The sequence below is a fragment of the Dicentrarchus labrax genome, unplaced genomic scaffold (genome assembly GCF_905237075.1).
Source record: "Dicentrarchus labrax unplaced genomic scaffold, dlabrax2021, whole genome shotgun sequence".
NCBI classification, from domain to species: Eukaryota; Metazoa; Chordata; class Actinopteri; family Moronidae; genus Dicentrarchus; species Dicentrarchus labrax.
The window spans coordinates 5,702,826-5,717,010 of record NW_026136722.1 but is presented as its reverse complement, the minus strand read 5'-3'; the positions used below and the strand labels follow the sequence as shown (position 1 = coordinate 5,717,010).

General features: G+C 38.5%; 1 protein-coding gene across 1 annotated transcript in view; it reads right to left on the bottom strand.

The window, feature by feature from the left end:
• Nucleotides 1–4,132: 4,132 nt before the first annotated feature.
• The window catches only part of LOC127356824 (uncharacterized), a 134,946-nt gene continuing 124,893 nt past the window's right edge, over nucleotides 4,133–14,185 (bottom strand). The window contains 17 exon segments of the mRNA XM_051388846.1: nucleotides 4,133–4,473; nucleotides 4,676–4,824; nucleotides 4,928–5,221; nucleotides 5,911–6,160; nucleotides 6,162–6,229; nucleotides 6,373–6,699; nucleotides 6,864–7,148; nucleotides 7,266–7,577; nucleotides 7,669–7,971; nucleotides 10,048–10,332; nucleotides 10,450–10,761; nucleotides 10,852–11,148; nucleotides 11,311–11,595; nucleotides 11,713–12,024; nucleotides 12,116–12,418; nucleotides 13,443–13,727; nucleotides 13,845–14,156. Coding sequence (XP_051244806.1) covers nucleotides 4,465–4,473; nucleotides 4,676–4,824; nucleotides 4,928–5,221; nucleotides 5,911–6,160; nucleotides 6,162–6,229; nucleotides 6,373–6,699; nucleotides 6,864–7,148; nucleotides 7,266–7,577; nucleotides 7,669–7,971; nucleotides 10,048–10,332; nucleotides 10,450–10,761; nucleotides 10,852–11,148; nucleotides 11,311–11,595; nucleotides 11,713–12,024; nucleotides 12,116–12,418; nucleotides 13,443–13,727; nucleotides 13,845–14,156 — 4,388 coding nt within the window. The 3' untranslated portion in view covers nucleotides 4,133–4,464.

The following is a 14,185-nucleotide window of genomic DNA, read 5'->3' as shown; positions in this document are numbered from 1 at the left end:
CATTCAAAGATCACAAAAACACCCACGTTGTTCAGTGTGGTGTATTCATGTGTTAATGTTGTTTATTTTCAAATATTGTATTGCCACTCAAAGTGACATTGCAGAAAAGGTGCAGCTTTAAAACAAAATGGCTACACTTACGATATCACTGAATTAACATGCCTCAGGGTGTATTAACGTATAATATTAAAGTCTGCTGGAAATAAATATTATAACAAACAGTTGTCTTTTGTCTATTTAATAAAGGGAGGAATTCTGTCATGGCCCTGAACATAACTTATCTCGCCTTGGTAAGATAGACGTTTCACAGATGGTATTCGACAATAACATGCTCTTTCTTCCTTTTTAGGTGAGCAGGGTACAAAAGCACATATGTGTATCATGCAGGATTTTATGAGATGTAGTTGCAGACAAAGTCATGTACATGTTTAAAGGGAAAAATGTCCCTAGAAGCGCCAAAGCTCAGCACAGTTTACATAGTCATATACATGTCTGACGGTATACCAACTCAACACTACCATGTTGTATGTTCATATATGGGAAATTATATTTGCTCCTACACTCTTCAGTGTTGTTTATGTTAGGTGTACTAAGAAGAAAGAATATGTTGGCTCCCGATAATATGTGCAACAATATACTATAATAGACAAAACATACAGAAATGATCAATTTTCCCTCAACATCAGGTATAACATAATATACATTTTAAAATTCAGCTCTTGCTACAAGGTCTCCCATTATCTCTCTTTCAATCATAAGGATAGAATATAACAGAGAATGCACTTCAAATCCCCATATCACTATTAACCAACAGGAAGGTCTCCATTGGTCAAAGCCATAGAGCCCTGAAAATGTCCCAATGACTTCAATAAAGATGCAAGTGAGAAATGCAAAAAAGTAAAACAAATACATTTAAGTGTCTGATTTACAAATAGAAACAAAAGAGGTTATAGGGCAGAGAAAGAAAACATCCTACTCTCCTTGCATTTTTACTGCTGAGCAATGCTCTGAAGGGTCTTCCTGGAAATAGTCATTGTGGGAGCTTGTACCACCATCTAGAGGATAATGAAAAAGCAAATGAACAACACCTCTGCACTGTTTAGAGACAATAAAAACTTTGTGATATGAATGGATGGAAAAGACCAAGATACATAAAGTAGCAGCTAATTTATACCAACTCTAGGGTGGGGAAGAGCAAAGTCAGGTCTCCACAACGTGTCTTTGTGCCCTATCAGTTGGCTCCTGTGAGTCTCCAAAAAACTAGGGTTCACGGAGTAATACCAGGTGCGGGGCAGATAAATCTGTGGTTCTTGTGACTTTAGCATAGATAATACATTTCTTGCTACCTAAACGGGAATCTCTGCAAGGGTACAAACAACCTAAAGAACTATATAAGGAGACAGTGTAACTCACAGGTTACATGTTGCATAGACATGTTATACAAGCATGACCATGTTCAGGTGAAATTTTATGCAAATATTGCAAAAGGCACTATACAATAAGGAAATCTAATAATCTTCCATTAGAGAAGTGTCGCAGTAAGCCATGACAGGTTAACAGTGGGCCAGAGTAAATTAAGCCAGGACCCTCAAACAGAAGCAGTTGAATGGAATCCAGCCCTCAACCACTGTGCTTTTCTGTGTGTGTAAAAATGTGAGAATTTTAGAAATTTAAAACCTACCTGTGACACTACATTATAGGTCAATAATATTAACAGAACGTCTCCACCTGCTGGAAGTGTTTATACCTAAAAACACACATGCCTTACATTATCATTTGAAATGTTACTTCTGTTACTTCTGGTATTCTGTTTGGTTTCAATATTGTTCTGGAGCACCTCCACTTAAATATTAAAGTCTAGCAATTTGCAATCTGGACAAGCCTTCATTAGATACAGTCTCTGCTTGCCAACAGGTAGGTAACAATGTCACCAAATCACAATACTAACGCATTACATGTAATGGATTTACATAAGGTAACTGTTATCTGGTACATTTACATAAAAAAATAAAAATTTAAGAAAATTAAGAATTATTAACAGGATTGCAATTTTAAAATACATTTTTAAAAAATGAGGATACACTACCTTGTGCATGTGCAATGTCCACATACAACACTTTACAAGTCTCACAACCCCACTCTGGTTTATTAAGTGAACCCATACCTAATGCCAATTCATTATCATAGCCATTATTTTGTCTTTAAAGCAGAAAAAGTTACCAACATCACAGTACAGTGCAAGCTATACCTTCCAGCTGTGAAAATGGCCTGTGCAAAATATTTTAGTTTTACCATTTTCTTTTTAAGGTTACATTGTTCAGTCATCTCATAAAATATGTAAAAGTCAGTATCCGAAAGTAATCAAGTCACGTTATTTTAATACTGTGATACTGAGGTTATTAGAATTTCTATCAGATTACAATTTTTAAGTAACCATCCCAATCTTGTATGTGTATGACCAGAAAGAAACTCTTGGCTTCTCACTCTGCTTTTTCTTTTAAATTAACTTTTAGGCCTTTTATGCACTTATTATGGATAGAGACAGCAAGAGATAGACAGGAAACTGGGAATGACAGGCAGCAAAGGGCCACGGGATGGAATTGAACCTGGCCTGCTGCAATCAGGACTCAGGGCCAGATCATGGTCCCATGAAGCCCTGTTCCATAATCTAGCCTTGAGCACATGGGGTTTGTGCTCTACCAGGTGAGCCACTGGGGTTGCCCTCTGCTTTTTCTTCATATCCTTATATTGGGGTCATGTTGGTCATACAACAACCACCACTCCTTTCATTTAATTTAGTAATTTAATTGAACATGTATTTTAGAAAGTATCTGTACATGGAGTCGCCTTCCATGGAGTCCGCCATGTTTCTACAGTAGCAAACACTGACTGTATATAGTGACTTTTGAATTTTCCGCAGCCACGGTAGTTACTCCTACACACTTCACAGCTCGTTCTCATTCCCAGGTTGTCAAATACAAATGCAAGTGGTGTTCAGTTTGTTGCAATCTGCAACTTCACCGTTAGCTGCCACTAAATACTACACACTGGTCCTTTAAAAGGAAATGTTACAGAAAGGTCTGGATACTCAACTGTCTGCTTCTCTCTTGGTAAATCTAAGACAAGAGTAACCCTTCTTCAAACTCTTTATTTCCCACGTAATGCAGACTCAGCATGTATGCTCTTTTCAGCATGTGACTACTTCATGTTCAGTTCCAACACATTTATTGCTGGGAGCTGCTCAGTTCAACCACAGCCTTCAATAGTTGACCACTGGGTAGTTTGTGGTTGAGTACCTTGCTCAGTAGTGCCTCAACAGTAGTTGTAGAGAGAGAATAGTTCTGCTATATGTGTGATGATGTTTGGTTGTTACTTGTCCCTGGTTTACATCGACCCACCAAAGGGTTCAAGCAAGGACCCAGGGGGAGGGGTCCTTGGCATAAGAATATGGGAGGGTATGGGGGTGTTAGACAGGGAGACGCTCTCAGGCAGCCTGCTGGGCATGGTGCCCTGCTTCCCTGTTGCCGGTCCCTTGGCACTCAGACTGGCAGCAGCACGCTGTGACTCCATCCCAGCAACAGCATCACAGATTTGGGCTGGCTGCCACAGGGTCCCCAGCCAATCAGGACACACACAGTGCCAGATCGCTGCAGAGGTAGCCAATAGCAAGCCTGGATGTGCTTAGTGTCATCCCTCCCAGATGTGAATTCCTTTAAACCCACAAGGTACACAAATGCAGACACAAACACACAGCTCTAACTCAAAGACAGAGCGTGCACACATTTACAGTGACTCTGTATATGCATGAAAAGGAAAAGAGATACAAAAACAGTCTCTGTGTTTTCACATGAATGTACCTCTGTATCATACCACTTACTGAGTCCAGTTCAGACCTGTCAGCATCTTTAATGAACGTTTAAATGACTACACAACTGGTGTTTCTCACAGAGGCGGTAACTCACCGCTGCTTAATGTAGAGCTTTGTCTCACTCTTGTGGACATCCTGAGTAATACATGGGTTTTGGTATTGTGACAGGGTATACTGTAGTATTAGGCATATCCCTGAAGAATAAATACTCTTTTATATATGTGTCATAATTTATTTTATTGTAATAAAGAAGGCAAATCAGGCTTTCCATTTTTTAATCTTTATTTTTCTATATGTAAGAATAAGTCAAGTGATAAAAGATTTGTTAATTACAAACAATTTGAAGCCTAATTTATTTTATGTGCTTATTCATTTACTGTTGTCTTGTTTCCTCTTACACACATGAATTACATACATGCCACACCAAACATATAACTGAAACATGACAAGAAATCAATATAGAGTAAGCCAATTGCATAAAATATAATAACAAAAATATAAAAAAGAAAGAAAATTACACGTAAGGACAAATGCCGTCAAAAATCCTCAATTGTCCACACTTGGATGATAAAATGGGATCTGTCCAGCTATCATCATCATTTAGTCTAAAAAGAGCAAACAAAAGGAAGGTGTCATTTTTCTTGAAAAATATTAAGACATTAAATTCAAACAACCCCAAAATATGAATATTCTAGGATGATAACAATAATAAAAATAGCAGAAATATGAAAACCATGCAAGTGATATAAAATATTGTAGTGGAAGATTACTTTAAAAGATCAAAAATACTAAACTGCTGTATCTTACCTTAATTATGGTGGCCAAGACGCCATAGATGATGGCGATAAGGAAGAAAAGGAGGAAAGTAAAAGCCATATACCAGCTTTCCACATCTACGTTTTGAGTCACATCAGCATGCATGTTATCACCTAAGAAATTACAGTCCTCCATGATGTCTGTGAAAGAATAAAAATTTGATTTATCAGTTTATTTTTGTTACAAAATTGACTAATAGACAAGTGAAATCTCTCTATGCAAGAAAAATATGGATGGACCCACCAGCACCTGGTTTAGATATATTCAGGGATAGGGTGGTGTTGGCATGCATCACCCTGCAAGTGAGAACTGCCCCAGGTAACCAGTTGACTTGGGACAACCGAAGGTGGCTTTGGATGCTGAACTTTCCGTTTGGGCCTCTGTGGGGTTCACTAGTGTTGTAGTCCAACAGTTTCTTCGTGTCATTAAGAAACCAAGTGATGTTAATGGATGCTGGGCTGAAGCCAAAGACCAGGCACACAAGCTCACCAGAGCCCTTGAGCAAGGTGGCTGAAGGTACGCTGTGGGTCACTGTGGCTGGGGAAAATTCATAAAAGCTGTTTTAATTCATTTGTATTGAAGAAGGTCATGGAGCAAGAAAAATCAGGGAATGTTCATAAGTTATGGTACAAAAATTAGTCTCAGAAATTGAAAGCAGAATGCTTTCATAAAAACAGAGAGCAAATGTTCTAAAGTGATGTTTATTTTCTTCTTAACTTTTGTGTTAGCAAGACTGCTATTGAGCAACACTGAGATCTGAGATCTACTATGAATCTACTATGTAGGAATGTTCCAATCAAGTTTTTGTTTTTAGCCCAATCCTGATCCCAGGATTTTAAAAGGCGAGACTAGTTAATCCAGTACCTATTTTTACCTAAATGTTGTTTAAATAATTATTTGCTACATTGAAATGAAACAGCTGTAGCCTTCAAAATATGATGCACTAAGGAAAGTTTAACTGGAAGAAGGTGACTCCTGAAATTGATGTGAAGCGATCGACTGGAAAGGAGATGACTTCAAGGATATGACAATCAACTCACAGATTCAATGTAAACTAGGGACAGCTGAGATGACCTGCTGGTGTTTGTCATTTTAAATGGTGAAAGTGACACACTTGCTAATAAGAAAGAGAAAGGAGAGATACCGATTCTAAAGATCGGCTCGGGACATCTCTACTACGATGTAATGAACAACACCAGTGAACTGCTATTTTACGAAATACTCACCAAACACATCCTTTATAGTGCTTTCAAAAGGTGTTTCAGATGACTCATGTTTGACAACACAAGAGTACGTAGAGTCTTTGTCCTCAGTTTTGGATACATTCAGTCTGCTGCTCATTGAATAAGTGCTGCTCCCTGTGTATTTCCATGCAGGACTGTTGGTGTATCGAGTTGAAGGGAGTGTCTGGCCTTTCACTTTCCAGTATACTATGAGGTTAGATGGGAAAAATCCCGAAACGAGGCAAACAAGTGTGAAGACGTCTGGACGTAGACAGCTCGGCGGCAGTAGGTTGTATAATTTTCACAGTGGGTGGTTGCACATCTTGAGAAACACAAAGAAGAGAAAAGTAAAAAAAATTTTTAATGGGGAGTTAAGAAAACTTAAACTATGTATACCCTACAAATCAGAAACAGCTACAAGAAATCAAAAAGAATAAAATTCCTGGTTTTTATATGGAACATTACCTCTGCTTTTGCGTATATGGTCCTCGAAGCCATGGTTGGAACATCGGTGCTTTCCTTCACAAGACACTTGTTTAAATGCATGCCAATCCTCCGCTGACACATTTAGGAAACTCCTCAAAGTCTCCGTCCCATTGCTGTGACTCACTGGTGGCTCCGTATGGACATTGTGAGAATATTTCTTACCACTGATTTTCCAAGTGATGGAGAAATCAATTAGAGAAGGACCGACCAGAAGACAAGTGATAGTCACCTGTCCCTTATTCTGAATCTCCTGGAGTGGTGATCCCTGAACAAATACGGCAACTATCTGAGTAGATGTTGGAGTGACTGAAATAAGAACATGATATTAATTTGTGAGAAAATGTACCTTTCAAGTAATGATTTTGAGGAAAAATGTTTCAAATGCTTAATGGATGATTCAGAAATACTATGTATGTATTTATTCTCAACTTAATGAATTCATATGAACGTGGATTATGTTTTAATTTTACCTGAGCACAGGCTGATGTCTTTTCTGACATTTTTGTTCAGAGACTTGTCAGATACTTGACAAGTGAAGACCTTCCCTGTTTTCCACTCTGTTTGGGGGATATGAAGTTGACTGGTTACTGCCACAAGACCATCTGCATTCATGCTGATCTCATCGGTTGAAGAAAATCTTTGATGAGACTCATAAAACCATTTAATTTGAGGATTGAAGCCCCATCCAGAGCATAAGAGTCTCTGTGGTCCTGACTCTTCACTGGGGCCCACAAGGAGCTCCATTGATGGATTCACTGAATGAAAGATGAATCAGTGCATCAATTAATCAATTTAATAATTTAAACTGATTCATTAGGTGTGAAACATTAACTCAACATGTCATTAAGGGAAAGCAAAGTAACTCCTCTCACCAAAAATATTGCCTGTGGAGTTTGACTCAAAGATGCTGGAGAAGCCTTGATTCACTTTACAGGTGAAACTTGTGTCATTCTTCCAGTACTTTTGGAGGACAGTGAATCGTCTACTGATTGAATGGAGGCCTGGGGTTTCGGGAAGATCAACAAACTGCCTGTCAGAAATGTCAACCCCATTGGCCTGGAAGGTGACATAGAGGTCACTGGAGGAGAGTTGCGTGATGTCACACTCCAGCACAGCACTGTTTCTCTTCACCAAATCTGGGAGAGATCTCCTGATCTCAACCAATGGAGCTGTAACTGCAGGTTCTGGATGATACGGAAACAAAACAAAGTCAATGTCATTTTCACTCTTTATTGTGAAAAAACACTCAATTTTAATGTTGCATAGTTGCCTTACCTGCAACATTCACAGTCTTTTTGGTGGGTGAGAAGCACTTATGGACAGCTCTGCATGTTATATTCTTCAGTTTTTTCCACTGGCTTAAAGAAAATGTCACTTTACTTATTATGTGAGTCGTGTTTGTATCCCGGCTCACTGTGTTACTGGTTGAGACCGTCCCATCCATAAGCCAGGTGATGTTGGCACCAAAAACAGTGCGGACCAAACATGTTGCTTTAACCTCAGATGTTGCCATCATTACTGTCTTGAAACTGGGACTCTCCACATGAATGGAAGGAGGGGAGCCTGAATGAGCTGACACTTGAAAATACAAAGAAAAAGAATTATGAAGCAACATCCAATCATCAATAAAGTACAACAGCGTTTCTCAAACATTTCACACTGCCTACCCCCTCTGGAACTATTTGGCTCTCTACATTCTACCATTATGACCAACATGAAAATATAGTAGCGTAGCCTGACCCTATTCAGCTATGAACAGGTCACGCAGGAGGCAGTTTTATTCCTTAGAAGCAAATGATTTATTGTTCATTGCTGCTGAATCTGTAATGCAACCGGTTCAAGAAACATCATAGCTCATGACTAATTATGGTTGTAAATATGTGCTACATGCATGAATGTGACTAGGTAACAGGCTGATATTGAAACAAAATATTACAGGAAATGCAAAACTTATTTTAAACTACATTTCAGATATTTCATAGTTTAAGTAGAGTTTTTTTATTCAAAGGTTTTTATTATTTTGATAGTATTATGTTTTTAAATGAATATTTTATACAATAAAAGAAAAAGTTTAGAGGTACATCTGTGTACCATTAGAGGGAGCTCAAATACTATCTCTGCTATACCTACCACAGCTTGGGGACCAGTGAACTATGTTGTTCTAAACTATATTTTCTCCACACCCTGTAATTGTGGGAAAAGTTGGTTTTCGAAGTGTTTGAATACGTATGAATTACCACATTACATGTAAGTAGTTATATGTTTTTTGTGCTGCTGAATCTATAATGCAACCGGTTCAAGAAACATCAGTAATTTGGTGGAAAAAAAGGTACTCCTTGCCCGTACTTCTCTTTCTAATAGTGTCCCTTTGGAGACATGATTGCAGTGTTTTTGAACCATTCATTGTACCTCTGCTTACTAGCTTACCATCATATTTTAGCTCATGACTAATTATGGTTGTAAATATGTGCTACATGCATGAATGTGACTAGGTAACAGGCTGATGTTGAAACAAAATATTACAGGAAATGAAAAACTTATTTTAAACTACATTTCAGACATTTCATAGTTTAAGTAGAGTATTTTTATTCAAAGGGTTTAGTATTTTGATAGTATTATGTTTTTAAATTAATATATTTCACTAAAAAAGAAAAGGTTTAGAGATACATCTGTGTACCACTAGAGGGAGCTCAAATACTATCTTTGCTACACCTACCACAATTTGTGGACCTGTGAACTATATTATTCTAAAATATATTGTCACCACACCCTCTAATTGTGACACGAGTTGCTTCCAAAGTGTTTAAATATGTATGAATTCCCACATTACATGTAAGTAGTTATATGTTTTTTGTGCAGGACAGATTGAACAAATCTGAGATACTGCTCTTCCCATGTTTATGTTGTGTGTAATGTACTCTATGCAAGATTTTAAATTATATCATTTGGATTTTGATGGTAGTTGACACTCAGGATATATCATTGCAAAGATTCTTTGAGTTTTTGACATCAGATCAATATGTTGAGGTCTCATTCCAATTTCTATGATGGGAGGAAACTGGTCTCTTCTTTTAGTGGTTTGACCAGAGATAGTGTTTAAGTAAAGACATCTATGACAGCAGGTCTTTTGATAGTAGGTGTTTAAGTGATAAGTATTACTGTATATCATCAGCATATGAACTGATTTTGTGATTACTTGTACCAGTTGGAATAGCTGCAACATTTGTGTTTTGATGTATTACAGAAGTAAGTGAGTTATTATAAACAAAAGAAAGTGAGGTTGATAATGGGCATCCTTGTCTTCATGTAACTGACATTTTTGAAATGTGAATCAACTTGTGATGACTGACAAAGTCTAAAAGGCAGTGAAGATTGGATTTACATTTGACAGGTGACCAGAGAACTTTGAATTAATGTAAATCTTCATTGATTTCAGCTGGATATAAAAGTAGGTGATTGTTTGCCATGATGGTAGCTTAACAACAGTGGGGGATATGGTGGTGGCTGTGTATCTGTGAGCTTCTTCTCCCCTCTTTAGTTAACAAAAAATTATTAATGCAGCTCTCAGTTTACACTGTAATACTTGTCGCATGTACAATACTGTCATTAGGCACACGGCTTGACATTGTTACTCTCCTTATGTTTTAATTTTACCTGAGCACAGGCTGATGTCCTTTCTGACATTTATGTTCAGAGACTTGTCAGATACTTCACAAGTGAAGACCTTCCCTGTTTTCCACTCTGTTTGAGGGATATGAAGTTGACTGGTTACTGCCACACGACCATCTGCATTCATGCTGATCTCATCGGTTGAAAGAGATCTTTGCTGAGACTCATAAAACCATTTAATTTGAGGATTAAAGCCCCATCCAGAGCATATGAGTCTCTGTGGTCCTGACTCTTCACTGGGGCCCACAAAGAGGTCCATTGTTGGGTTCACTGAATGAAAGATGAATCAGTGCATCAATTAATCAATTTAATAATTTAAACTGATTCATTAAGTGTGAAACATTAACTCAACATGTCATTAAGGGAAAGCAAAGTAACTCCTCTCACCAAAAATATTGCCTGTGGAGTTTGACTCAAAGGTGCTGAAGAAGCCTTGATTCACTTTACAGGTGAAACTTGTGTCATTCTTCCAGTACTTTTGGGGGACAGTGAAGCGTCTACTGATTGAATGAAGGCCTGGGGTTTCAGGAAGATCAACAAACTGCCTGTCAGAAATGTCAACCCCATTGGCCTGAAAGGTGACATAGAGGTCACTGGAGGAGAGTTGCGTGATGTCACATTCCAGCACAGCACTGTTTCTCTTCAGCAAATCTGGGAGAGATCTCCTGATCTCAACCAATGGAGCTGTAACTGCAGGTTCTGGATGATACGGAAACAAACAAAGTTAATGTCGTTTTCATTCTTCATTGTGACAAAACACTCAATTTTAATATTGTATAGTCATCTTACCAGCAAAATTCACAGTCTTTTCGGAGGGTGAGAAGCACTTGTGGACAGCTCTGCATGTTATATGCTTCAGTTGTTTCCACTGGCTTGAGGAAAATGTCACTTCACTGACCATATGAGTTGTGTTTGCAGCTTGCTTCACCTTGCTACTTGGTATTACTTTGGAATCCATCAGCCAGGTCACCTCGGCATCAAAAGCAGTGCAAAGGAAACATGTTGCTTTGACCTCAGATGTTGCCATCATTACTGTCTTGAAACTAGGAATCTCCATATGAATGGATGGTTGGGCGCTTGAGTAAGCTGACGTTTGAAAATACAAAGAATAAGAATCATGAAGAAACATCAATCCTAAAAAACAAAGTAATTGTAAAAGACTATAGTGACATTACATTTCAAAACACTTTTTGGAAGGTCAAAGTGTTCCTAGTAAACAGATGAGGTTGAGTCTCTCCTTGATTTTACCTGAGCAGAGGCTGATGTCCTTTTCAATGGTTTTGTCCAGGGACTTGTCAGATACTTCACAAGTGAAGCCCTTTCCTGTTTTCCACTCTGTTTGAGGGATATGAAGTTGACTGGTTACTGCCACACGTCCATCTGCATTCATGCTGATCTCATCGGTTGAAGGAGATCTTTGCTGAGACTCAGCAAACCATTTAATTTGAGGGTCGAAGCCCCATCCAGAGCATAAGATTATCTGTGGTCCTGACTCTTCACTGGGGCCCACAAGGAGCTCCAGTGATGGATTCACTGAATGAGAGATGAATCAGTGCATCAATTAATCAATTTAATCATTTAAACTGATTCATTAAGTGTGAAACATTAACTCAACATGTCATTAAGGGAAAGCAAAGTAACTCCTCTCACCAAAAATATTGCCTGTGGAGTTTGACTCAAAGGTGCTGAAGAAGCCTTGATTCACTTTACAGGTGAAACTTGTGTCATTCTTCCAGTACTTTTGGGGGACAGTGAAGCGTCTACTGATTGAATGGAGGCCTGGGGTTTCAGGAAGATCAACAAACTGCCTGTCAGAAATGTCAACCCCATTGGCCTGAAAGGTGACATAGAGGTCACTGGAGGAGAGTTGCGTGATGTCACACTCCAGCACAGCACTGTTTCTCTTCAGCAAATCTGGGAGAGATCTCCTGATCTCAACCAATGGAGCTGTAACTGCAGGTTCTGGATGATACGGAAACAAAACAAAGTTAATGTCGTTTTCATTCTTCATTGTGACAAAACACTTAATTTTAATGTTGTATAGTTGTCTTACCTGCAACATGCACAGTCTTTTCAGTGGGTGAGAAGCACTTATGGACAGCTTTGCATGTTAAATCCTTCAGTTTTTTCCGCTGGCTTGAGGAAATTGTCACTTTACTTATTATGTGAGTCGTGTTTGTATCCTGGCTCACTGTATTACTGGTTGAGACTGTCCCATCCATAAGCCAGGTGATGTTGGCACCAAAACCAGTGCGGACCAAACATGTTGCTTTAACCTCAGATGTTGCCATCATTACTGTCTTGAAGCTGGGAATCTCCACATGAATGGAAGGAGGGGAGTCTGAATGAGCTGACACTTGAGAATACACAGAAAAAGAATTATGAAACAACATCCAATCATCAATAAAGTACAACAGTATTTCTCAAAAACGTTCACACTGCCTACCCCCTCAGGAACTATTTGGCTCTTCACATTCTACCATTATAACCAACATGAAAATACAGTAGCGTAGCCTGACCCTATTCAGCTATGTACAGGTCATGCAGGAGGCAGGTTCATTCCTAAGAAGCAAATTATTTATTGTTCATTGCTGTTGAATCTGTAATGCAACCGGTTCAAGAAACATCAGTAATTTAGTGGGAAAAAAGGTACGCCTGATCCATACTTCTCTTTCCAGTTGTGTCCCTTTGGAGCCATGATTGCAGTGTTTTTGAACCATTCATTTTACCTCTGCTTACTAGCTTAACATAATATTTTATCTCATGACTAATTATGGTTGTAAATATGTGCTACATGCATGAATGTGATTAGGTAACAGGCTGATATTGACACAAAACATTACAGGAAATGCAAAACTTATTTTAAACTACATTTCAGACACTTAATAGTTTAAGTAGAGTTTTTTTTATTCAAAGGTTTTTGTTATTTTGATTGTATTATGTTTTTAAATGAATGTATTTCACTAAAAAAGAAAAAGTTTAGACATACATCTGTGTAACACTAGAGGGAGCTCAAATACTATCTCTGCTACACCTACCACAGTTGGGGACCAGTGGACAATGTTATTCTAAAATATATTTTCTCTACACCCTCTAATTGTGGGAAAACTTGATTTTGAAGTGTTTGAATACGTATGAATTCCCACATTACATGTAAGTAGTTATATGTTTTTGTGCAGGACAGATTGAACAAATCTGTTCATCTGGTGGTGATATGGTGGTGGCTATGTGTCTGTGAGCTTCTTCTGCCCTCTTTAGTTTAAAAAAATGATTAATGAAGCTCTCAGTTTACACTGTAATAGCCTACTTGTCATATGGACAAAGTACTGTCATTAGGCACATGGCTTGACATTGTTACTCTCCTTATGTTTTAATTTTACCTGAGCACAGGCTGATGTCTTTTCTGACATTGATGTTCAGAGACATGTCAGATGCTTCACAAGTGAAGACCTTCCCTGTTTTCCACTCCGTTTGAGGGATATGAAGTTGACTGGTTACTGCCACACGACCATCTGCGTTCATGCTGATCTCATCGGTTGAAGAAAATCTTTGATGAGACTCATAAAACCATTTAATTTGAGGATTGAAGCCCCATCCAGAGCATAAGAGTCTCTGTGGTCCTGACTCTTCACTGGGGCCCACAAGGAGGTCCATTGTTGGGTTCACTGAATGCGAGATGAATCAGTGCATCAATTAATCAATTTAATAATTTAATCTGATTCATTAAGTGTGAAACATTAACTCAACATGTCATTAAGGGAAAGCAAAGTAACTCCTCTCACCAAAAATATTGCCTGTGGAGTTTGACTCAAAGATGCTGGAGAAGCCTTGATTCACTTTACAGGTGAAACTTGTGTCATTCTTCCAGTACTTTTGGGGGACAGTGAAGCATCTACTGATTGAATGGAGGCCTGGGGTTTCAGGAAGATCAACAAACTGCCTGTCAGAAATGTCAACCCCATTGGCCTGAAAGGTGATATAGAGGTCACTGGAGGAGAGTTGCGTGATGTCACACTCCAGCACAGCACTGTTTCTCTTCAGCAAATCTGGGAGAGATCTCCTGATCTCAACCAATGGAGCTGTAGCTGCAGGTTCTGGATGATACGGAAACAAAACAAAGTTA